Genomic DNA, 27,308 nt, shown 5'->3' on the forward strand with positions numbered 1-27,308 from the left:
CAGTAAACTGAGGAGAATCTGGTTAGGAGCTACTATCCTGCAAAACATCTAACAATGCTATTCTACTGGTCCAGCGCTTCGAAGTAACCATGTAGCGCTTTACAAAAACGAAGTAAATCAATGAGTAACTTACTTAACTATATTAGTTTAGGCATCCTTTCCCAAACAAAACCCAACAACGTAACAGGAGAAAGGCAAGAGGAAAGAAAGCCTATTGGCAAGGTGTTGCTCCCATTTGGTACCTAAATTTCCTGTCTCCTTCGATGACGTAGGAGCAGAGAGTATTACTAATCTATCCTTCCTACACTGACATTAAAGGTTGGGGAAGACACGTCACTATGAGTTTTGTATTGAAAGCCCCTATCCACGATTGGCATTGTACATTGATTAAGCATGTACACTGTAATTTAAACTATACATCAGAAAACTAGTGAGATTAATTATTTGGTTGCTAATTATGGAAAAGAAATCAACATGCCTGTAAATGTTTCTTTCACACACCTTTGTAGCATGTACAGTGCTGATATGCAGACCTGTTTACTTGAAGGCTGTTGTTCAGTGTGTTTCAGGCCAGGGGTGTGAGTGGGGAGGCAGGTCTTTGCCCTCTCCCAGTGCAGGAGCCGCCTGCCTCTGGAGCTCTGGGGAGGAGACTCCTTATCTGGCAGCCAGTGACGTCAGCAGCCACCCAGTGCTTTAAAGGGAGCTGGCTCTGTGGCCATTGCCAGAGGAAAGGTAAGCTTTCCCTCCAGGTCCAAAGTAAGCTTTAAGATCAAGCTTTGGGAAAACGGCAGCATTTGTTCCTTTGTGAGAGAATCTTCAAACTGTAAGTATAAAGTTCACATTTTGCATATTTGGAAACTTTCCCATTTAGAACTGAAAATAGCTGTGTTTAGATTGTGCTGTATTTTGTACTTTCTGGATTTAACATTAACAACTAAACAGGCAATAGTTGAACTAAAATAATGTTGCAAAAACAGTAAATTGTGATTGTTTGCTTGAAATGCGGGATACATGTTATAGGAATATCTTGCACTGGGGAAAACAGAGCAGACTTACATTTATTGTGATAAAGAATAAAGCAATTCCGTTTTGGCTCAAATGTAGACACATTTTTGCACGTGTGAAAAAGTGAAGAGCTTCATGTTTGTTCTGTTGCATAAGAAGCAGATAATAGTGCAAAGTAAGCCGGCTTCATTGTTTACTCCCGTGTAAAATGTTTGATGATATGCTAAAGACTCACAGCTTTCCATTTTTGCTGGTTTGACATATAAATACAGCCAGAAATAATGTGTTTTTCTGTCTACAATAATTCTCTAAAACAAAAAAGGGCAGTAGTTAGGTCTTCCTTTGATCATCCCATTATGCTGTCAATGATGACTGTCAGGGCAATAGCTGTGCATAGTGACAGCAACATTTAAAGGAAGGGATGAGATGTCCTAATGAAGCTTAAATGCATGCACGTGCTATAAACCTTGTGCTTGTGACTGGATTTTTGTATTGTATAGGGCTACTTAGTGCATTAAAACCCTACAGACTTTAAAGCGCAAGCGTAAATGGATCAGTTGGATAAAAGTCAATATATATTATTTGCAACCTAATTTTTCACTCATCAGAAAATAAATATGTATAAATACCAAAAATATGAGGAAACAAAACATAGGGATAAATATAGGCCGAAATGTCAAAAAAAAATCTCTTAAAAATGGTGAGTCCTAACTATAACGAGAGGAGACCTCATAATAAAATGTATTAAGACGGAACAAGATCTAAACAAATTCTCTTTAAAATATCATGCTTGTCCCTCCTGTGATTTATTGACAAAGGCAAGACAACACAGGTCACAACTTTCCCTAAAAGTTTGTTTAAGGGCTGTGGACAAGTATTAGCCAACAGACCGGGAAGCAGCAATTCTGGTAATGTCAGACAGTGAAGTCATGGTAAGAGATGTCAGAAGGTGGCCTTTAACTTGCAATGTAAGAATGTTTGAGATGAGATTTCAATGTATGTGATATGTATTTTTTGTGTAGCGCACCATTTGCCAGTTCTTGAACCTGTAGGGTTTTGAGGATTTAGCTGGACTCGTCCTGTAATGTTTTTGATTGCACCCGTAATTTTTTGCTCATTAATGAAAATTGACTTTTTTCAACGGGGATGAGTTTCCAATGTTGGCAAAAAAAACACAAAGCCTACAACTGTGTCTTGAGGTTCGACCAGGTCAAGTTCATGACTTACGCCAGTGTAAAACAAGTGTACTTTATTATGAAGAAAAACAAGACCAAAGCTTGTTATCGTTTTGCATACCAGCAAACCTACTGAGAAATGTACTTCGCCTTTGTGGGGCTAGAACTTTGTTTACTTTACATGTCCTTTGCCATTTTCCTACATACACAGCCACTCTTCCTTGCTTTGAACATGAGTAAGTTAAGCATACATACCTTACACTTATGTGTGTAATGTGCACTTCTATTTCCTTTGCTGTACTTGATGCATTTAACACATGTTCAAATAGCTTAGCCGTAGACTGTTTTGAGGGAAAGTTTTCCTTTTGTGAACTCAGGTCTCCCAGTCTCAGGGTCAGCAGCTTAATTAACAGTTGTGTTATACGTCTTCCCCCGGCAATTCTGATTTGGACCACGCCACTGTAGAGGTAGACTTAAAAAGCCTTTAAGCACACCTCAGGACCAGGGCCTTGTTAGTCCTTACTTACACCCTGTGGACTATCACCCCTCTTTCTTTATTGCGCCTCCCTTGTTTTCAAAGTGAAGAGCAGAACCACGAGAACACTGAAGCACTGATTCCTGATCCACTATAGAGAAAATGAAAACTAGATAATAACTTTTACAATAACTTTCATATTGAGATTCTGACTCAAAGGTTGCTCTTTTTCCCCATACCATAACGATGATACTCAATATGGCGACACTCTAATTTATCAAACATTCCACACAGACAACATTTTGTTTTGGGATATTAACAATCTGTTTTAGACATGCAGTAGACATTATAAATCCTACCTGAATGATTAAAAAATTTCCACACATATGTTAAATGCCCATGCCTATCAAAACCTGTTTTAGAATGTATTTTGATCAGGTTATTTGGGGTCACGCTGCCTCATTGGCCAATGTGCATTAGCTACGTAGAATCATTTTTTTCCTCCAATTTTTAAGAAGATTGTGTGTGTTATTGACATCTATGTGTAAGGATTGCAGTGTGAATGCACACTGACTGAGGAACATTTAGTAGTATGGAGCACCCACTCAGCCATTATTTTGAGGAATATATTGAAGCTTTGGTAGGGCTAGAACACAGGAAAAATACATAATAAATTAAAAGTTTATCCTCCAAAAGTTAAGAGAAAATAGTGGCCCTTTTAGATTGTTACGCTTAAGGATGTTCGCCATCAACAATACTGCTTGCTTACGTTTTTAGAATCTAACTAATGACTTGTGTTAAATGGTCTCTTAAGAGTATTTGCTATTTTCTAAATTATATTGGTGTCATGGACTACTTTAGGTTACCATTGCTACTAAACAATAATCTTTGAGAAAACTGAATAGTCGAGCATTGCATCAAATACATTCAATTAAAAGTATGTAACTAACTGTCACAAGTCCAATAACTAAAAGAGATAGGCTCAAGCTAAACTTTGCTATGCTATATGCTATAAGCATTATTCTCGCACAGAATATGCATGGCATTGAAGGGAGGCAATACCTTTAAGATTGTCCTGCCAATATTTTACACAAAAGCTTAGAATAACTACTCAGAGGGATCACATGTGTGCACACCAACCACACACCAATTGTCAGGTTACAGAGGGCTCAAGTTCCTGCGACACAGCAGGAAAGGTATATGCGTTGCGGTAAAAATGAGGTTCTGTGTCCAAGAAGAATTTATGAAGCTTCATATAGGATTTGGTTGATTGCAAAACCTCTCTGCTTCAACCAGAGACAAACCACACTTTGAGTGGAAGATTACAGACTTTTGTATTTTTATTTCTGCACACTAACACACTATCCGTGTGATTTTCATCAACCTCTTCGCCCTTATGTGTTAGCTGTTCTGACAAATGGCATTTCTATTCAAATGGCTAAACCTGCATCTTGTAGAGCAATGTTAATAAATGATGATTCGAGGGGGGTCTGGAATGCACCTTCTAGATCCTTGTAATCCCAAAACCGGATCTTGACCAAGTTAATTTGTTTATTAGATAAGCACTGGGCAATTGCGTCCTGACACCTCATCAATCATTTATTCCGCTTATCATTTACTGTAGTCCTGCACCTGTGCTGTGTATATTACAGTGCGCACCTTTGGACACCATCTCAGGGCCGGCTATCGCCGCCATCTTATGATCCGTCCTTTGAACAGATTGTTATCTTGCTGGGAGCCTTGGACTCTATCCAGTAGGAACCTCAAGGCCTTGGTAGATTCTCCTGGGCTGTGGCTTCTCATCACGCTTCAGATACTTGTTAGGACACTGGATGGATGGGAATTCTTGAGTGTAGTCCCTATATTGTAAAGTCCCTTGCAGAGGTGGTTGGGTGTTTCTCCAGTGCAACAAATCTTTAAAGGTTATGCAAGATGCTTTACTTCTTTGCCTTCTCTAAATTGTGCTTTACCATTTGCCTCCTTGTGATAGTTTTGTTACTTTTCATGCTCCAATAGTTGTGTATGGTATTGCCTTATTAGTTGAAGAAGAGACTATTGCCACTCATGACTGACATTATGCTTATTTCCCTCAGCGCTCACCTACAACTAAGCAAAGATGGTGGGATTTAAGCCTTCAGACCTTCCACCCACACCCGGCGTGAAGTTCCTCAGCGCCGGGACTGCCGCCTGCATTGCAGACCTTTTCACATTCCCCCTGGACACTGCGAAAGTCAGATTGCAGGTAATTTAAAGACAGGAGCGACTGTAACACGGTTCACAAAATGAGCGGGGCGGAAAATGTTGAAGGACAGTACAGGGCGGATGAAGAGGTTTCGAAGGGCCCCAAAGCATTGAACCATCTGAGTACATGCCAGTAGAACGTGTCAATGTCATGGAGAGAACAAGAACCATGGAGGGGACTCAGTGATCTGTGCAACAAAAAAGCAGATTTTTTTTATTGCAAATGTAAAATGATATGGGTTCTTTTGAAGGGCATCAAACAAACACCACATGTGGAATTTATTGGTGGTAAAAATGCCTGGAAACTCACTGTAGATACTTTCTATGCAACATGTCAGGGCCACGTGGAGTTGGTGGGTGTGATGGCGGTGTCTGTGAGAATAGTGGGTGAGGCTCAAGTGTCGGTGGATGCAGGGCCGACCAGACTAGTGAGAACAGAGAAGGCAAGAGGAGGATCAGACCAGTGCTCAATTTGAGCCAGTGGTTGCTGGTGGGGCCCAACAGCACTCAATTTTTGGGACTGGCACATTTTCAGTGCTCAATTTGAGCTGATGGTTACCGGTGCTCAGCACCGGCACTTAATATTCATCAACACAAGCGGTTTTCATGAGAGCCAGTTAAGGACACATTAATTTAATGGGTGTTTAAGTGATTTGTCCTGAATCACAGGATTCAAACCTGGTTACTCATCCCCAAAGTTGGCAGCTCTGGCCATGAGACTAAATCCTCTCCTCGCTTTCATGGATAGTAGTTGGTTCTGTTTTAGTCAGCGCTAACAGGAGAAGTGGGCTTGTGCCAGCTGCCTCCTGATGAAAGCCATGGCTTTTATTTTTTTTTTACAAATTAACCACTGCATCTTTTTCCTGATCACACTCTGATCCAGAGCAAAAGAGAGAAATATACAAAAAGGGGAAAGAAGGAAGAAGAGAAAGATGGAATAACAGTGGCAAAGGGAGACAGCAGGTGGTGAAAAAGAACCTCTCGGGTCAAATAAAGGAGCAGGATTATCTGGTTGTGGATTAAAAAGGCTTTAGGTGGAATCAAGACTATGCAGCCTTGGCATTTGGCACTCTGACCTTCGATTGCACCGCCCAGGGGTTTCTGAGCAAAACCTTGGGCCAACACACTTATTCTTTTACATTTTAAGCACTGAATCAGCCACGGAAGAGGAGGGCTATCCTTATTCGGACATAAGGGTACCAGAAGGGAATGTGGCTTGAGCTAGGAACAGGCAGAGCATATATAGTCTGAGAGGAAAATGTCGACAACTTTGATATTTGGATGGGAAATACCAGATCACAGAGAAAGGATGGAAGCAACTGGACACAGAAGGTTGAGATATCAAGGGCATACGTCCTCTGAAGTTACACCGCCCTGCTCGGCCTAGCAAAGAAACTGCTAATTTGAAAAAATTCCATTGCTGCAATATCCATGCAGCAAGAGTGTCATCAGCCATCATTTTAATAAAATAATCTGGACCCATCTGTAACAATTGTGGCAGAACTGAAGGACTTGGCTCCAGTAGGCTGCAAAAAATACATTCCATGACTAGTTTGAATCACAAAAGAACTGGGAATAAAGAAGACATTTAGATCACTCAAGAAAATAGACAAAGCAAACAAGTTCTTTCAGGGGAGCTAGGAAACACAAGAAATACAATATATTGCAACTGGACCCAATGGTTATAGCATCTCTTTGAGATATCCCTGCCCCCCTCAGCACCCACCCATTGTACAAGGATAGCACTTTCAGTGAATACAGTTTATTGCCGGTGCTGGGTCATAGAGAATTAGATTTGCGGGAGAAGGGTAGTCAAGCTGGGTTCTCATTAGGTCCCAAAATCAGAAATGGAACAGATGATATTGATTGATTGTATCCATTATTATACTGGTGTTATTTGGTTAGTCTGCTAATCAAGTTAGGTCTTTGGTTTAGTGCTCCGCTAAAGCAAGAAGACTTTAGGACCACTACTGATCCAACTGGAAAAAATAGCATAGGCACTGGAAGTATGGATGCGGGGTATGCCCCTGGAGTTCAGAAGTTGAATCAGCAGTAAAAATACCTTTACATTTTGTTTTTATCTCGCCACATTTGCTGTGCATTCAAAGACAGAGGTCACATGTCAGGCTAGGTCTTACAAATTGCAGCTTATTCTTTTAACATGGAGATTGGTGTTTACTTTTCTTACTCTGATTGCAAAGTTAGAAGATTTTGTAAAGTGAACTATGTGACAATCTTCCTGTGGTAAAAGGAGTGTGAAATGAAAGTCTGTAGGATGTCATTTGTTTTCTAACACACAACAACATTTAAATACCTAGTGAACTATGTGACAATCTTCCTGTGGTAAAAGGAGTGTGAAATGAAAGTCTGTAGGATGTCATTTGTTTTCTAACACACAACAACATTTAAATACCTAGTGAACTATGTGACAATCTTCCTGTGGTAAAAGGAGTGTGAAATGAAAGTCTGTAGGATGTCATTTGTTTTCTAACACACAACAACATTTAAATACCTAGTGAACTATGTGACAATCTTCCTGTGGTAAAAGGAGTGTGAAATGAAAGTCTGTAGGATGTCATTTGTTTTCTAACACACAACAACATTTAAATACCTAGTGAACTATGTGACAATCTTCCTGTGGTAAAAGGAGTGTGAAATGAAAGTCTGTAGGATTTCATTTGTTTTCTAACACACAACAACATTTAAATACCTAGTGAACTATGTGACAATCTTCCTGTGGTAAAAGGAGTGTGAAATGAAAGTCTGTAGGATGTCATTTGTTTTCTAACACACAACAACATTTAAATACCTAGTGAACTATGTGACAATCTTCCTGTGGTAAAAGGAGTGTGAAATGAAAGTCTGTAGGATGTCATTTGTTTTCTAACACACAACAACATTTAAATACCTAGTGAACTATGTGACAATCTTCTTGTGGTAAAAGGAGTGTGAAATGAAAGTCTGTAGGATGACATTTGTTTTCTAACAGACGACAACATTTAAATTCCTTTAAATGACCTGACAAATACTTCAAAATATACCAGCAGTTCGGGGAACACAGATGTAGCACATTTGTTTTTGCAATTCAGAACCGTGATGAAAACAGAGATTTTAAAAGAAACAAAACAAATCAAGACACTTGGTGATAAGCAATTATAACTATTTCCTGAAATTCGATTGCCACACTTAATCGTTTGTACAATACATAGTTATAACAGTAAAACTGCATGTCAGGGCCTTTTCAATGGAAAATGTACTATAAATAACAATGTGTTAACGCACTATGATTTTCTAATATATTTGCAACAGCAGGCTCCAAAAGGTATCACTGGCTACATAGCACACCCTTATCACTCTCCTGCTGAATGAGCGTGATGAATTTGTTACACTTCTTTATGTAACACTTGTATTTTTCACAATCCTTATGACTTCAGTGATGACAGCATCCTCATCCTGAAATTTGTTCCAGCACCACTGATTATTAGAAGCCCCTTCCTATACTTTGTTGATCATTAATAGAGGATGTGCCACAAAGTAAATTGTTTTTGACAATGAAATAATAGATGTTAAAATCCAACTGAATACCCATCATTTTACCAGCTCTGAAACAGTGAAAAGCCAAGTCAGATATGCCAGGTTTCAAACATGCGACCACCAGGTTACACAAGATCACTGGAGCAGGCACTCAAACCAATGAACTATGGGCCTCGTTTACAAAAGCCATTTTGCTGCGCTGAGCTGCGTAATTTTAAAAGCACGGGGATACGTTATATTAACCACAATATGATGCATCCGTGTGCTTTCCCCTGCGCTGGTGCACACTTGGCTGCCATGTGCTTACGTTGCGGGCCTGATTGTTTTTGTGCAGGAATGGACACCTTCCTGCACACAAACAATAATTTATGGCATTTTCCTTTTTCTATGCGTGCAGCACGCACAGAAAGAGGAAAAAGCAAGGCAAAATAAAAGTATTTCTCCTTGTTGCACCACTCCTATGCCTTCCCTGGGGTGGCGTAGGATTGTGACGCATTTCCAGCTTTACAAAACCTTGTAAATCTGGGATTATGTCAGGTGCCATGAATGGTGTATGGGAAAACCCACAGGAACATCCACGGAATGTGTGAAAGGGGCCCATATTTACAAGGCCTTGAAAAATCATGCAGGGTGACTTTATGTGGCCTTGTAAATATGGCCAAGCACACTGCACCACCAGTGCATCAAAAAAAAGGACGCACTGGCGGTGCGATGGCTTTGTAAATGAGGCCCTATATTTCTGGCTAACTTGATTTAGTATAATGTTTAAGGTAGTTTTGTGAGGTCAATAATAATTATGATGTTAAAGGTGCCAAAATAACGAGGGGGCATATTACCACCAACTAGCGATAATTATCGCTATGTTGGTTTAGCGGCGATATTTTTATCGCCGAGCTGCGGCGATTTTTATCGCTTAGGAACCTTGCTATTATTGAAAAGTCAGCGATATTCATGCATTACCGAGCTAATGCTCTTAGCCATGTTATCCACCTACCATTGGATAACATGGCTAAGAACTGCTCAGGGGCAGGTGTTAGCTTTTGGAGATATTTGCGCTTAGCGCGAATATCTCCAAAAGTTGGTAATAGGAGATAGCGATGTTAGCAACTGTTTCCAGTCGCTAACATCTTGGCACGTCCACTTTGCATGTCATTAGTGATAAATTTCACTGACATGCAAAGCGGGGCCCAAGATGGTCGCTATCTCCTACTAGCTGTCGCTAACGGGTGTTAGCGACAGCTAGGTAATAGGGAGATAATTTTATCTCCGCTTTCTTTGCTTTTAAAGCTAAAAAAGCGGAGATAAACCCCCTTGATAATATGCCCCGAGGTTCTAAAAGACCACAGCGCAAGTAACAGAGTTAGGTATCGGGTGTGATTTTGTAGCAATGTGTGGGTGGTAATAATGGAGAATGATGTCTGCAAATGTTTTTTGCACCCATTTTGCTTTTGTTCTTACTCCGTTTATACTGTTTTGCATGCATAGCACACTTCTTTTTGTGTACTTCAAAGAGCAAGTTTAATTATTTCCCAGTGTGTCCTGTCAGAAAAATGATCACTGGTCACCAGCCCAGAGCAAAGCATGCATTAGTGGTGGATGGTGATTGCTCTCTGCTTTGAATGGTTAGTGTGACAGGTACCATCTATGACCTTTGATTCCCAGTGGCTCTGCATTAGATCCTTTAGTATTAAAGGCTCCAGCCATATGGACACGCCGGTGTCAGGCTCTACCTCATCGGAGTGCATGTGTAAAGTACACTATCACCCATGAGGGTGTCTTTGCAGGTCGCGGCTGCCATGACTTGCGGGTGGGGGTGTCGCGTGGGGAGGGAATCATGACTGAGTGGGGTAGGTTTAATTTTATTTAAAAAAATATATAACTTACCTTAGCCAGCCCAATCTGGTCCTGCGTCGTCTCTGCTTCTCCAAGGATGCAGGCAGCCTCCCTCCCCTAGGCCAATCACAACTCTACAATGGCAACGTTGTGATTGGTGCGGACGGGACCCAGCCAGGTGCCTATTGGGAGGCCATTTTCTCGCAGCCTACATGGAGAAAATGGCAGAGTGTGCAAGACTGGTTTGGTCGGCCCCAGAGAGCCGACCAAACATTCAGGGCCCGAAACAGTAGCCTAGTCACGCCTCCCCTGCCCTGTTATAGGACTGCCCACCCGCACGCCCCCAACCAACCCTTCTGCTTTCTCACAGTGCAAGAAGCAGTAACATAAAATGGTGGAGAGAGCAGTGGGGCGACGCTCCTCCACCCACAGAAGGAGCCCCCCCTGGTCCTTGTGTGGTATTCCTATTTACAATATTCTTAGTATCGAATGTTATCTAGAATGTTATCTTTCCTTTATGCTGTGTATTCTATGAGCGGGGTGTGGGCAGTAAAGGGAACGGGGTGACTGGTGGTGGACGTTCAAGCTGTCTTGGAGAATAAAACTACTTTTACTTCATGAACCTGCGTCTGTGGATTCTTCACAAATTGGCGACGATCAGGATTTTTGGATACACAGCGCTCACTTATAATGATACAGGTACTGTGTTTCATCTTTAGTTCGTGTTCTGATTGCACCAGCGGCCGCTCCGTGTTTATTGTGCTCTGATAGCACCAGCGGCTGTTACTTAGAGAAACGTTCCTACACTATATAGAGTTTTGTTTTGATGTAGTGGTATTTCGACTTAGAAGTGTATATTGATTGCACCTGCGGCTGTTGTTATTACCAAACGGCGGCAGTTCTATGTAGTTCATTGGATTGATTTTTTGTAATATTTTTTCCTCTGGATTCTTCACCTTGCAGTTCACAGGTGTAAGAGACTTGCCCCAGGCATGGAGAGGAATTATTAAGAACCACTTCTTCAGCTTCTTGAAGAATTCAAGGAGAGAAGAGGTTCTGATGTGATGTGGGAGGTTGTTCCATGCTTTGGGGGTGATGTAAGAGAAGGCTCTGCCTCCAGTCTGCTTCTGTGAATGTGTGGGATGTGTGCTAGCAGGAGTCTAGCTGAGGTTTTTGGATGGTTGGTGGAAGTGAATGTGGCTGTTCAGGCTGTTAATTTTCATTTCTATGGGAAATGAAAACTGATGTTCAAATTAATATTTTAGCTACTAATACTTTGACTTTTTCTGTAGGATCCATAAAAAAGTGAAGCTTATTTAGAAGCAAAGTTTAAAACAAAATGAAACAGCCAGGTAGCATAATCCCTTCCTCCATACTCAGCATACATGGGCACTGTGTGCACAAGACAGACAAATACATTTGCTCTCAAATCAGCAGACCAGCATTAGAAGTGGCTTATCTATAATGAAAAGTGAGCAGCCCAAAGGGTTTGAGAGGGCGGGAGCGGCCATCACACAAGGGACCTTAACAAGAGTGATCCAAGCTAGTGCATTTATTTTGTAAGCATTTACAATTTCAATCAAACAGCTTTGTATGTTGTACAAATCTTAAAGCTGGAAAAAATTTGCAATCTTCTCTCTCTGTCTTGCAGATTCAAGGAGAATCCGCTGTTTCTGGTGCCGCAAAAGGAATCCGGTACAAGGGAGTCTTTGGGACCATCAGTACCATTGTTAAGACAGAAGGTCCGAGGAGTCTCTACAATGGCCTGGTGGCTGGACTTCAAAGACAGATGAGCTTCGCCTCCATCCGTATTGGACTCTACGACACGGTCAAACTCTTCTACACCAATGGCAAAGACAGTATGTATAGCTCCAGAAATCTCCCTTGTTTGAGAGCAATCAATCCTGTGAGCAGGAGATGTTGGTTTATAGCATCAACAGTGTTTCTTTTTATAAAATCCCATAGAAATAGAATAGTTGTAAGGCAGAATTTGACTATTCTTAAAAAGAAAATGTTGGCTCATTTGCGCGTTGCTATCCAGTGGGAATGTTCCTATCATGCAGGTGGTTTTGGGAAGTTCTGAGTACCTGGGAGACCAGCAATTCACAATATTGCAACATGAAGTGATATAATCCCAAAAAGAAAAATTATGTATCCAAAGTAGGATCTTCTGTCAAAAGGCTGTGCATATATCTTTTGGTTAAGTACAAGTGTGCTAGTAAGATTAACCTTTTACATAGAATAGTCCAGTGGAAGAACATTTTAGAATTTGTGATACTGGAGGATAATGACTGCATAACATCCCATCTCTTGCGCAGAGGCTGGCATTGGCAGTAGGATCCTGGCTGGGTGCACTACTGGAGCAATGGCGGTCACCATAGCACAACCTACTGACGTGGTGAAGGTCAGGTTCCAAGCCCAGATCAATCTTCATGGGGTAAAAAGACGATACAACGGAACGCTTGACGCCTACAAGACCATCGCCAAGGAAGAAGGAATGAGGGGGCTTTGGAAAGGTAGTTTATTCCTTTAATTTCCAGAAGGTGTCTGGAAGCAAAATGAATGACTGCAAATGTAGAATATTTTTAACAGAATGATGCATAAGGGGGTTAAAATGTGTCTTTTGTTCCTATAGGAACCCTACCAAATGTCACAAGGAACGCAATAGTCAACTGTACAGAACTAGTGACATACGACCTCATCAAGGAGGCACTCCTACAGCATAGACTACTGACAGGTAATTCAAAATTAGGACTCCCGGTTTTATGGTATTTATGTTTTCTACATTTCTGTCTGTATTGATCCATCTTTATTTTTTGGCGAGTTATTGGTATTTATACATATTTATTTAGTGTGTTAAGAATAAATGGAGTGGTAGTGGGGTGTATTTCCAAATTTATTTAACTGAGAAATATGCACTCATACTTTAATACCTGTTGAATTTATAAAATTAAGCAGCCAATATAGCAGAACACTACGGCCACATGTACATATTACCTTTATATACACAAATATGTTAATATATGCCTACATCTGAGGAAATCTCATCCTGTTTTTTAACTCCCCATGCTGCCTATCTGCGCAGATGTTATGCTCTTTCATGAAAACCATGAAAAAGTCTTACGTTTGCTCAATACCGACATGTTCTTGAAGTTTTCACATTCTTGGGCATATTTTTCAAGTAGGTGTGTCACCTTTGTACCTTGCAATGGGAAGAAAGGGCAATGCAACTACTAAGTCGGATTTATCAAGCAACACGAGGCCACCCTATGTGGCCCTGCGTGGCTAGATAAATCTAGAGTAATGCAACTATACTCTGCCCCGGGGAGGCGTTCCATGGGTGAAGCGTGAGTGTTCCCAAGCATCCAGTAATGGATGTTGGAACATTCCTAGATTTAACATTACTGGTAATCCTGGTAATGCATCAAAATACTATGTCTCCATAGGTGAGGTGTAAAGAGTATAAATATATTTATTGCTCCTTGTTTTTTTCTCTTTAAAATGAAAATGCCTCAGGGGATTGCTTTTGTGCAAAAATGTGCCACTTCCTGCACAAAACAATCCCGTTAACAATGCAGGCACCCTTGCACCATGGTACAAGGGTGCCTGCGTTGACACTAGGCAGCACATTGGGAAAGACAGGAATGTGCCATATAATATGAAGTACCGCGCATTCCCACCCTTTTCCTATCACACAGCGCAGCGCAGGAAAGTGACTTGTGGCGTTGCGCTGCATGATTTATTGATAAATGTTAACCTTTATATCTTAATGTACTTTTTTTTCATCCAGATCCATTAAGCAGGGGTGAGGTGATGGAGTGGCCGGGGAGGGGCTGCAGGCTGGACCTTTGCCAGACCTGCAGTTTGTGGTCAGGCAGTCTCATGGGCGTTGCTGGGGACAGAGTAGGCCAGGCAGGGTAATGAGAAGCTCAAATCAGGGATTAGGAAGCGTTGATATTTAGTTTGACGGCGTGTGCTGCTGTCATCCACCAAAAAAGTGGAATGTTTGGCACAGCAGGGAGTATGATGGACCTAGTCCCGGAGATATGTCAGTATCTTGCTTCTGCAGTACACATCAGCCCCTGGGTGGGGGACTGGTGTAAGGCTGTGCTTAAGCTCTGCCTCCAGTACATCCAGGGTATCAGTGCATTTGGTATGGCCCACATTGTTTCTAGTGCCAAAAGGGTATGAAGCCGGTACAGCCGCCTGGTGACGATTAATGTAATAATGCCCAGGATTCGTTTAGTGCACACACCAACCAAACTCATCATTGTTTCACTTGTAAATATTCAAGCTCGCACCCTTTATTTATCTGTAACAGTAACAAAAATGTAGCATATTTTTACTGTCAAGGGTTGTTACAATGTCTGCTCAGTTACCTCATGTATGTAACCAGGCCAAATCTCTACAACAATTCATAGTCAATTTTTACATCTTCCACTGCCATTATCTATTGATGTAACAAAATAGTAATTGATGTCATCCCAAACTACAAATGTTGGCATTATGTGGTGTGAACAGAAACAGGGACACTTGGAGGGGAGGGATAGTGGTGAGTCGTGAATATACGTAGATGCAGTCGGATTTCATTCCTTTATTTTTTTGATTGACACTATAGAGACATTGAAACATAAAATAAAGTCATTTTACTCCAATTAGTTATACTCCTGTTCTGCTACATAGGACAGAGTCACTATTTTATGGGAAATGAATCTGAAATCTGAAATATGCTCTCTAGAAAATCGTATGAGTTAAAAAAAGTATTAAGATAATATAGAATAATGCCCATTCAACAATATATTTCGATATTGCATCATTTAATGGCTATGGTTCCTGAGACCAATGTCATGTGATGTACTGAGTTGCCAATAAAATCATTTAACATGCAAAACCACACTTACCCAGATGCACAACACAAAAACTTAACACACCATTGCCAATGCATTTATATAGAGCATGGCTGCCAGTAGTGTGGCCTTATAGTGCCAGTATACTTCTCAGGAACCGCGTTTGGGGTCATGCACGTATGGCTGGGAAGAGCAATGTTTGATGATGTCTCTGCAGAAACTGGGTGATGTGTGGGCAAGGGCCAGATATGTATGTCAGTTGGGCTGCTGCTGCAATGACATGGCAAGAAGTGACGAGAGTGACACAGAAGTTGAAAGAAGCAATAAGTGGGATGTGCTCAGGATGGAGGTTTATTGCGAGATTGCTAGCGCTTGAGTGCACAAAGGTGCAGATAGATGCTAGGAGCCAGAATTACTAAAAAGTCACGCAATGCAGCATAGCAAGACCACTTCTGTGCTACATTGCGCGAGAGGGAGAAGCAGGATTGCACCATATCTACTAAGATATGATGCATTCCTGCTCTCTTCCTGTGTTGGTACTCCGACTGCAGCCTAGCACCAACGGAGGCAGCCTAGCTCCATGGTGCACAGGTGCCGGTGTTACAGGCAGGATTGTTGGTGTGCAGGAAGGGACACCTTCCTCCAAAAAACAATCCTTTGAGGCATTTTCCTCTTTCTATGTGTGGTGAGGAAGTAACAAGGAGAAATAAAGATATTTCTATCCGTTACGCCTCAACTGGGAAGGCGTATCATGTTGACGCATTCCCATGTTTACTAGTTTTAGTAAAACTGGGAATGCACCAAAAACCATGGGTGGATGAGCGGGAACACTCAAGCCCCATGTGTGGAATCCCTTCCCAGCGCAGAGTACCTCCAGACAGAGACCTGCATTGTCTTGCGTTACTCCAGATTTACTATGCCACTCAGAGTCGGGTGTGGCTCTGCGTGGCATCTAACTTAAGGGCTTGCATTGCCCTGTGTGATGCCAGGGCAATGCAAGCCATTGATACATCTGGCCCCAAGTGTGTGTATAAAGGCACAAGGGTGCACTGTGATCATGGTGCAGCCAGAGATACGCAGCAGTTTATGAGGCGGGAGGGCTGCACCATAATACATATCAGTCATTCAAGATGGTGGTGATTGTAGTCATCAAGATCAGGGCAAGAGGGATGTCATATCGGACCGGCTTCAAGGGTTGCGACTCCTGTTGCAAATTGATGTCATTCACGGACCCACACCTCGTGTGCCTTTGGTGCTTGGAGCTCGACTACAACCCAAAGTTGTGTCCCGCAGGCCGGGCCATGAACCCAAAGTCTTTGCGGGAGCGGTCCTGAAAGCTTCTCGAGGCTGGCAGTCCGCTCCGCGCCGTGCGAGGTTCACAAAAGCCGCAAAAACTGAGTCACAAAAGTGACTAGCGGTACCGCTCTCTCCAGATCTGCGTTGGCTGGTGCGGAAATAGAAAGAACTGAAGTCAGTGTTTGACATTTTAACAGAGAATGTAGAAAGCCATAGTCAAGTTGACTGCAGCTTAAGGTTTAAAGTTCAGAGCACCATCTTTGAACAAGCTCTTCATCTGGAGACAAGTGTTGCACCATAAAATGTCGGTGTTCTTTGTGGAATTGACTATTGACCATTAACTATCTCTTTAAATATTCGATGCCATTCTAACATCTTCAACAAATTGTGATTACCTATGCCTCCAAACTATGAGTTAGACAACACTTGATTGTGGATAAACAATAGTTTATTAGTTTACCCCCGACATTGATTTATGTCTTTGAGTTGTATCTTAGTTAGCGACAATTATTTTCATTGTTTTCAAACAACAGACATGAGATCACCGTCAACCTCATATCAGGCCATATACAATTCAACAAGTGATTTGGGCATATGTACAGTGCAGAAATAATGATAAAAATCCAACACAATTAAGGAAAAAACATTCAAACTCTTTACATGGACAAGAATTGTCATGAACAAAAAATCAGAGAAAAGAACAGTTCACAGAAACAAATCACAATTACGAGGCGAGCGAGAGTAAGCAGTTTTTTTGTGAAGATTCTACTCTCAGCTCATCAGACACAATCAATATGTGCTATTAAAGAAGGAAAGCCCAATTTGTGCAACAATCGTATTAACCCTTAGTGACAGGGAAAATGCAGACGCGTTTCGAATCCTGGAACTTGTTTACAGGATTCTCATCAGGGCGCTGTAATTGTGGTCCATGGGAACTGTTTGTGGAAAGAGGAAAGGACGATTTTATTAAAGTTTTGGACCTCTAGCCATTTATGATGGTAAAGAACACGCATGGGGGTGCGGGTTACCTTGTATTTTGGTGCCATGGAAGGCTCCTACTGGAATGAAGGATCGTCTATGCCGCGTGAGGTTTGGGCTGCAACAGAGCACACCGTGTCAGGATTGTGTGTTACAAAGGATAGTTGAATAACGGAGGACTGTGAAATTTCAAAGAATTACCTTAGATTCAAGCCGTCCTTCGGCAGGTGTGCCGGTAACGGAGTTTTTAATTCTCCATGCTAGCGTAGTTTATCTGAAATTGGAGAATTCAAGGGAGGGTTGGAATGAATCAGTGTGGCAACAGCCGCATGTCAAAAAGTAGCATATCGCCGGGGGACTTACTTGTGCGCGAAAACGCATTGGCAGGCTCGCCGGTAATGGAGACTGTTTGGTTGTAGATCTACGGAGCAAAGAGGGAGACGGGTGTCAATTGTCTCATTGGTTGGAAAAGACATTGTATCCCAGGGACGAGTTGCGGGGCTTGGGTCTTACCGTCAGGTGACGCGGAGAGCTCTGCTGTTCGAACTTGCTTGGAGCCGGCACACTCTGTTAGTGTTTGTGGCTGTCCTGTGCCAAGCCGGGTTCCTAATGCAAACACCATGTGATGTGCGCTCATCCAATCAGGGACAAGGCCATTTTTGGTGCTTTATGGGAATTGGAGTCAGGAATCGGGGTTAAGCCCGATTGATTTCACTGAGGGAGTTGAGGCCCGTGTTGACGCTGTCGAATTTTAGGATTAGATATGCCTCTTTGCGAAGTAGCATAGTTTCCACATCTGGATAGCGTTTGGGGTCAATCCAGACTAATGCTGTCCATTTAAAATCATTTTCGCTGTGATTGTTGTTCAGAAAGTGTTCCACCATTGGCGCAGATATGACTTTTTTCTTGATGCGAGAACGGTGTTGGGTAATTCTCGCATGATGGGTTGATTTGTTTTCCCAATGTAAACTCTGTTGCATGGACAAACCACCGCATAGACGATGTTTCGAGTTTTACAGTTTGTGAAAACCTCGTGTTTCCACTTGGTGCCATGATTGATGAAAGTGTCACCCTCTAGTGTGGTGGAGCATGATACACAGTTTCCACATTTGTGGTGCCCACGAAGAGGTTTCAGATTCCACTGAGCTATGAGGTCACTTTTGGGTGGAGGAATATAGCTGTCTGCTTTGATTAGATGTTGACCAATGCTCATATTTTTCCGCATTGCAAAGATGGGTTTTGAAAGGGGGTACTCAAGGGATTCCAATAAGTGCCAGTTGTTGCGGATGATATTTTGAATTGGTTTGTGTGTTGACCAAACGTGGTAACACACACCAGTTTGTCCAATTCCTTCTTTTGTTTTGGCTGTAGAAGTGTATTTCTGGGGGTGTACTTGGCCCTATTTTTGGAATGTTTTAACAGTTTTTTGGGGTACCCTCTTTCAACCATCTCACTGCAAAATCTGGTTGCATGTGAATCAAAGTCTTTAAGATCGCTGCAATTGCGTCTAATCCGTAATAGTTGGCCGTAGGGCAAGTTGTCCTTTAGGCATTGCGGATGCGAGCTGGTGTAATGAAGGATCGTGTTCCTATCTGTTTTTTTCTTGTGCAAAGAGGTTGTCAACTTAGACTCACTGGTGCCTACTGTGACGTCAAGGAAAATCTTACCCCAAAAAACTGTTAAAACATTCCAAAAATAGGGCCAAGTACACCCCCAGAAATACACTTCTACAGCCAAAACAAAAGAAGGAATTGGACAAACTGGTGTGTGTTACCACGTTTGGTCAACACACAAACCAATTCAAAAATATCATCCGCAACAACTGGCACTTATTGGAATCCCTTGAGTACCCCCTTTCAAAACCCATCTTTGCAATGCGGAAAAATATGAGCATTGGTCAACATCTAATCAAAGCAGACAGCTATATTCCTCCACCCAAAAGTGACCTCATAGCTCAGTGGAATCTGAAACCTCTTCGTGGGCACCACAAATGTGGAAACTGTGTATCATGCTCCACCACACTAGAGGGTGACACTTTCATCAATCATGGCACCAAGTGGAAACACGAGGTTTTCACAAACTGTAAAACTCGAAACATCGTCTATGCGGTGGTTTGTCCATGCAACAGAGTTTACATTGGGAAAACAAATCAACCCATCAATGCGAGAATTACCCAACACCGTTCTCGCATCAAGAAAAAAGTCATATCTGCGCCAATGGTGGAACACTTTCTGAACAACAATCACAGCGAAAATGATTTTAAATGGACAGCATTGGTCTGGATTGACCCCAAACGCTATCCAGATGTGGAAACTATGCTACTTCGCAAAGAGGCATATCTAATCCTAAAATTCGACAGCGTCAACACGGGCCTCAACTCCCTCAGTGAAATCAACCGATTCCTGACTCCAATTCCCATAAAGCACCAAAAATGGCCTTGTCCCTGATTGGATGAGCGCACATCACATGGTGTTTGCATTAGGAACCCGGCTTGGCACAGGACAGCCACAAACACTAACAGAGTGTGCCGGCTCCAAGCCAGTTCGAACAGCAGAGCTCTCCGCGTCACCTGGCGGTAAGACCCAAGCCCCGCAACTCGTCCCTGGGATACAATGTCTTTTCCAACCAATGAGACAATTGACACCCGTCTCCCTCTTTGCTCCGTAGATCTACAACCAAACAGTCTCCATTACCGGCGAGCCTGCCAATGCGTTTTCGCGCACAAGTAAGTCCCCCGGCGATATGCTACTTTTTGACATGCGGCTGTTGCCACACTGATTCATTCCAACCCTCCCTTGAATTCTCCAATGTCAGATAAACTACGCTAGCATGGAGAATTAAAAACTCCGTTACCGGCACACCTGCCGAAGGACGGCTTGAATCTAAGGTAATTCTTTGAAATTTCACAGTCCTCCGTTATTCAACTATCCTTTGTAACACACAATCCTGACACGGTGTGCTCTGTTGCAGCCCAAACCTCACGCGGCAAAGACGATCCTTCATTCCAGTAGGAGCCTTCCATGGCACCAAAATACAAGGTAACCCGCACCCCCATGCGTGTTCTTTACCATCATAAATGGCTAGAGGTCCAAAACTTTAATAAAATCGTCCTTTCCTCTTTCCACAAACAGTTCCCATGGACCACAATTACAGCGCCCTGATGAGAATCCTGGAAACAAGTTCCAGGATTCGAAACGCGTCGGCATTTTCCCTGTCACTAAGGGTTAATACGATTGTTGCACAAATTGGGCTTTCCTTCTTTAATAGCACATATTGATTGTGTCTGATGAGCTGAGAGTAGAATCTTCACAAAAAAACTGCTTACTCTCGCTCGCCTCGTAATTGTGATTTGTTTCTGTGAACTGTTCTTTTCTCTGATTTTTTGTTCATGACAATTCTTGTCCATGTAAAGAGTTTGAATGTTTTTTCCTTAATTGTGTTGGATTTTTATCATTATTTCTGCACTGTACATATGCACAAATCACTTGTTGAATTGTATATGGCCTGATATGAGGTTGACGGTGATCTCATGTCTGTTGTTTGAAAACAATGAAAATAATTGTCGCTAACTAAGATACAACTCAAAGACATAAATCAATGTCGGGGGTAAACTAATAAACTATTGTTTATCCACAATCAAGTGTTGTCTAACTCATAGTTTGGAGGCATAGGTAATCACAATTTGTTGAATTTTAGTGTGGCCCTACCTACCCTCCCTCCCATTGGGCCCAACCACCCCTTTGCGTCTATATTCTAACATCTTGGCAGTGGCACAAATACAGCAACGGTGTTGGGAGGGGCAATGCCAGGGTTTAAATTTGTTAAGAATAAGATGCATGTAAAGATCCTTTGCAATTTAATTTGTAAACTGGAGAATTGTGGAATTGACAAGCGAGTAACATTAATGTTTAAATGTACTTTAAATTGACAGATAATTTGCCCTGCCACTTTGTTTCTGCTTTCGGAGCTGGTTTCTGCACCACAGTGATCGCATCTCCTGTGGACGTCGTGAAAACAAGATATATGAATTCACCTCCCGGGCAATATAAAAGCGCCATTAACTGTGCCTGGACAATGGTTACGAAAGAAGGTCCTACAGCTTTCTACAAAGGGTAAGCAAACGACTCCTATAACAGTACCAACCCCAGTGCAGGTAGACAACACCCAGAAATATGCAGCAGCTATTATATCATAGAATGTAAGGGAGACAATAGGTGATTCATGGAAGCATGAAGTAGACACAGAGAAAAACAAGATATAAAAAGAAAGGTTAAACTAAGAACGCGTGAAAGCCCTGAAGAATTGTACACTAAGGGCTATATGTAGGTAAATGGCATTTACCGAATCGTAAATACCGAATTTTACCGATTCGGTATTTAAAATTCGGTAAATGCCATGTAGGTAATAATTTTTAAAAAATTACTGAATTGGTAATATTCGGTAATTACCGAATCGGTATTTACCGATTCGGTAATTGCCATTGATTCCTATGGGCCTTGAGGCCCATAGGAATCAATGGGAATTACCGAATCGGTAAATACCGATTCGGTAAATTTACCGATTTGTCAAGGGGGACAGGGTGTCACTTTGACACCCTGGTGCACCCCTGATTCTGGCTTATGTGCAATGTGACACACATACATGCCCTTAGGGCATGTATGTGTGCCACATGGCACAGGTGTACATACACAGATGTGCATGTACACAGAAATTCGTTATTTACCATGCCATTGTATTTCATGGTAAATAACGAATTTCTAAGGGCCTGTGGCACTGTTTCCAGTGCCACCTACATCCCATATTACCGATTCTGCACATTTACCGATTCGGTAATTTACCGATTCGGTAAATTTACAGATTCGGTAAATATACAGAATCGGTAATTATCTGGCCCCCTACATCTGAAACTACAAATACCGGTCGGTAACGGCCGAAATCGGCCGTTACCGACCAGTATTTGTCCACGTACATATGGCCCTAGGTCATATGCCTGAGTGTTTACTGCAGAATTTTCATGCAAGTAGGGAAATTTTGAAAGAAACGAGCAGTGTTTATTAAGAGCTTCTCTGTAAAGAATTTTCTGCGATCTCATAGGAAAAACTTAAATACTTTTAAAAATACTAATTTTACTCCATATTGTATATAAAAAGTTGGGTTTCATATTCTAGAAATGGAAGTGCACTACTCAAAAATAACCAAAGCATGCATCGAAATAAATAGCAATTAAAGTGTACACAAATTAGACAACGTGTGGCTATTGAGACAATTTCCTGTTCTAATGTTTTAAGGCTTCTAAAGCAAATGAATCAAGAGACCCAAGGCATATTTACCAGGGGATATTGCCACCAGAACGTCACTTTTAGCGACGTTCAGGTGGAAATATCCCCTTATTTACAAAGCTGCGTTAAGCCACATAACGTGGCTTCACTCCGCCTTGTAAATAAGGCCCCTTTTCATGGTTCACTTAGCGTGAAAAGGGCGTGCTATGGGGGCTCTAGTGGGCGTTCCACTGCAATGCCCTTTCCTTTTAGATGCTGCTGCCAGAAACCGGTCCTCGGAAGCTTGTTTCCGGTCCAGGGAAGGCATGGCTCGGCAGTTCGGGCTGGACTGTTCCCATGAGGCACAGGCTCAGACTGATTTGCATATCGCCATGTCTGAACTGGGGTGGCAGAGTGGGCTAAAGAACGGTGATGGATTAAACCCAGATCTTTTGACTGGGTGTGAGTGTTTGATTGGTTCAGATGCTCCGTCCATTACCACCCCCTTTTGTACCGCTTTGGGCCCCCATAAGTGTGGCAGGGTATGCTCAGACGTGAGTCCCTTGCTCACTTTGCCACTGGATTCAAGCAAACCGGGCTGAAGACGGCTGGAATGCCAGAAACCGGTCCTCGGAAGCTTGTTTCCGGTCCAGGGAAGGCATGACTTGGCAGTTCGGGCTGGACTGTTCCCATGAGGCACAGGATCAGACTGATTTGCATATCGCTATGTCTGAACTGGGGTGGCAGAGTGGGCTAAAGAACGGTGATGGATTAAACCCAGATCTTTTGACTGGGTGTGAGTGTTTGATTGGTTCAGATGCTCCGTCCATTACCACCCCCTTTTGTACCGCTTTTGGCTGCCATAAGTGTGGCAGGGTATGCTCAGACGTGAGTCCCTTGCTCACTTTGCCACTGGATTCAAGCAAGCCAGGCTGAAGACGGCTGGAATGCCAGAAACCGGTCCTCGGAAGCTTGTTTCCGGTCCAGGGAAGGCATGGTTTGGCAGTTCGGGCTGGACTGTTCCCATGAGGCACAGGGTCAGACTGATTTGCCTATCGCCATGTATGAACTGGGGTGGCAGAGTAGGCTAAAGAACGGTGATGGATTAAACCCAGATCTTTTGACTGGGTGTGAGTGTTTGATTGGTTCAGATGCTCCGTCCATTACCACCCCCTTTTGTACTGCTTTTGGCCGCCAAAAGTGTGGCAGGGTATGCTCAGACGTGAGTCCCTTGCTCACTTTGCCACTGCATTCAAGCAAGCCGGGCTGAAGACGGCTGGAATGCCAGAAACCGGTCCTCGGAAGCTTGTTTCCGGTCCAGGGATGGCATGGCTTGGCAGTTCAGGCTGGACTGTTCCCATGAGGCACAGGGTCAGACTGATTTGCATATCGCCATGTCTGAACTGGGGTGGCAGAGTGGGCTAAAGAACGGTGATGGATTAAACCCAGATCTTTTGACTGGGTGTGAGTGTTTGATTGGTTCAGATGCTCCGTCCATTACCACCCCCTTTTGTACCATATATACAAGGCTGGGGCAGCGCTAAAAACTAAGACCAGGGAATACTTAGTCTTAGACTGCTGATGAGAGGGGATAATTCTGCAGCACATATGGAAAGAGCAAATCGCCTTTCAAGATTGTTTATGTGAAGGTAGGTGTTCCTCCCTGGACTTAAACAATCACCCGTGCATCGCTGGCACCCTTGCAACATGGCGCAAGAGTGTCTGTGTTGGCGCTAGACAGCTTTATTAGCGCCAGCGCTAAGGGAAACACAGGGGTGCGCCGTATTTTTGTTAATACAATGCATCCATGAGTTTTAACCTCTTGCATGCTGGTGACGGTTCCCGTCCGTCATGGCCCACAGTGCTCGTGTGCTGATGACAGCCGGGACCCGTCACGACCACGCCCGCGATCGGAATGTGCCGCACAGGAGCGGAATTCCGACCGCAGGCAAGGGGTTAAAAATGTAAGAGTGCGGTGTTACTAATTTTGGCATAACACAGCGCATAGACATTTTGTTGTAAACCCCCCCCATGTGAAGTGGTACACACCATTGTTGATCTGTTTCAATGTTTCTGAGCCATGCTGGTGTGCCTGTGTGCTAATTGCCTGCCGGTTTTCCTTTCCTATAGGTTTGTGCCCTCCTTCCTGCGGCTTGGCTCCTGGAACGTCGTAATGTTTGTCTCTTACGAACAGCTGAAAAGGGCAATGATGATGTCGAAGCAGAACTTCGCGCCCACAGGATGAGTCTCAGCAGAGGACTTCTCCATCATTCACTCAAACAGCAGTAAAGGACTCTGCGAGGCGTTTACTTCAAAAGTATTACTGCACATGAGCACCTTCGGCCTTGGGGTCCCGCACTGGATCACAAAAGATGGCCGCTGAAGCGTTAAGGGACCACCAAGAAGACAAACACTTCCTTTTAACATCTAGGAGGGAGAACCCACATTCCATATTTATTTTATATGAATCAAGCAAGGCAACTTTTTCCACGTTGCTGTTTTTTATTCTTTACTACCTATTAGGGTCGCAATTTCCCATGCTTGTTTATCCTTCTATCAAGTATCTTATTGGAATACTTATTATGGACTGCTTAAGTGAGTCAAAGCAATTCAAGTTTCTATGATTGATTGAGGCAAAAAATAGTTACCTATCAAAAAGTAAGTTTGCATGATTTGATTGGCTGCCTTTTGTGCACTTGACTAAATTGATTACTTACAGTCTACAGAAACATCAGGGCATATTATCAAGGACCGGTGTTAAAATTATCGCCGTTTTATCTGCAGGAAACTGCCGATAAAATGGTGATAATGGGCTTGATATTCGCCCTTGTTAATTCCCGTAGAAGCCCATGTTAACATCAGAACATGGGCTTCTATGGGAATTAACAAGGGTGTATTATCAAGACCATTATCTCTGTATTATCGGCAGTTTCCTGCCGATAAAATGGCGATAATTTTAACACTGGTCCTTGATAATATGCCCCATCATTTGTTTAAATGGACATCTCAACTCCTACTTTGTGTATTCTGGTCAGGTGAGCACCATCCCAAAGTCCCCTTGAACGCCCTATACAACATCTAAATTGGTTCCTCAGCTGACCAGAAGGACCTGAGAATGAATTAATATTTCACCTATATTGAAATCTGTCATCCACTAGACATCGTTAGTCCTCAACATACAAGGGTTGTGACGGACAATTAATTCATGGACAAGTGACTTTCTACTCCGGGATTGGTGCTGGCAGCCATTGAACATTGATATTTCGCATTCACGGAAATCCTTTGATCAACAAGGTGGTGCTTGAAATCCAAAAAAATGAAGAAAAGTATTACTCTTTCTGTGTTTTAAGGATTGGGAGAGGGAATAAGAACTGGTAATGGGGCACTTACAGCTACAGGCCAAGTTTTAAAAAAATGTGGCATCCATATTCCTTCAGATATTGCATCTCAAAATCGACTCAAGAATATTGTGCTACCAAAATATTATTTCAAAAATATCGAGGTCCAAAATATCAACAAGTACATATAGGTTAACATAGGTTTACATTACTAATTCCACAAATATGTACATTGACTCTGCATATATTTATATTCATATTGATGATGATATTGATATTTTGGTAGTACAGTGTTTCTGTTGACATTTCGATACACAACTGCTCTTCATCGGCCCAATTACAGCTGCTACACTGAGAAGCTAAAATACTAATTAAAGGGGTCATCTGGTGAATGATGTCACAATTGATCTCAAAACCACATCCTGTAGCAAGAACGTTGACATTCTAGAGTGTCTATTGTTGATGATAGTAATGTATAACTTGGCAAAAGGAACAGTTTTTTCCCTATATTTAACGACCCCATTACCTCACTTGGCATGAAGACTGCAAACTGCCACCTTTTCTTCCATACTTTATTGCAACAAGTATAGATGGCATACATTTGAGTATATTGCTTTACACAATTTTTTTTTCAAGAGAAAGAGTCGAGATATGCAGGATAAAGTGCAGTTGTATAAAAAGGTAAAGACATTTTGTAACTGTTTAAACACTTTCTCATTCAGTTCTAATGAAGAGCAGCAAGATGCTTTTTCAGAGGCCACATTCGGTTTAAATTCAATTCAGCAGAAATGTCACAAAGCACTTTATAATGCAGGAGCGTTCTTTTTTATATAAAATAACAAAAAATAAAAATACTAACTGGTTTCTTTAAACTCCAAAAATGAAATAAAATTGTTTAGTAAAACAGATATAAGCTTGTGAGATGGTAACACATCTAAAACTGCTTCTTTCCAAGCTCTCCGTTTTCTCTCTGTTCGAGTTGGTCGTTGGCCATGGTTTTCTTTGAATGGATGAGGCAATCGACCATTAGCAGCCGGTAAGTACAACTTAGAGAGGGTCAGGGGTCCCACACAAACACATGCACACTCACTTACACCTGTGCATTCAAATGCAGACATGCACACACACCCATTCACATCACTCACTCACAAATACACAGACATTCATACATACACACACGCACTAAACAGTCAATGAAAGCAACACTTACCTGCTGCAGCTCGCCTCTCGGGAAGGGAAGCCTTGGAGGTGCCAGGAGGGTTGGGGCTTCTGACTCCGCTCACTGGCTGAACTTAGGAGAGGCAACAGTCCCTACCTTGTTACGGTGT

The 27,308-nt window shown here is 42.4% G+C and overlaps 1 protein-coding gene across 1 annotated transcript; it reads left to right on the forward strand.

The window, feature by feature from the left end:
* Positions 1–720: 720 nt before the first annotated feature.
* On the forward strand, positions 721–26,888 carry UCP1 (uncoupling protein 1). Its single transcript, XM_086962232.1, has 7 exons — positions 721–823; positions 4,749–4,897; positions 11,915–12,122; positions 12,582–12,779; positions 12,899–13,000; positions 21,316–21,496; positions 24,773–26,888. The coding sequence occupies exons 2-7, from the start codon at positions 4,772–4,774 to the stop codon at positions 24,885–24,887; spliced, it is 930 nt and encodes a 309-aa protein (XP_086818358.1). The 5' UTR covers positions 721–823; positions 4,749–4,771; the 3' UTR covers positions 24,888–26,888.
* Positions 26,889–27,308: the final 420 nt, after the last annotated feature.

This window comes from Lissotriton vulgaris, chromosome 3_1 (genome assembly GCF_964263255.1).
Source record: "Lissotriton vulgaris chromosome 3_1, aLisVul1.2, whole genome shotgun sequence".
Classification (NCBI taxonomy): Eukaryota; Metazoa; Chordata; class Amphibia; order Caudata; family Salamandridae; genus Lissotriton; species Lissotriton vulgaris.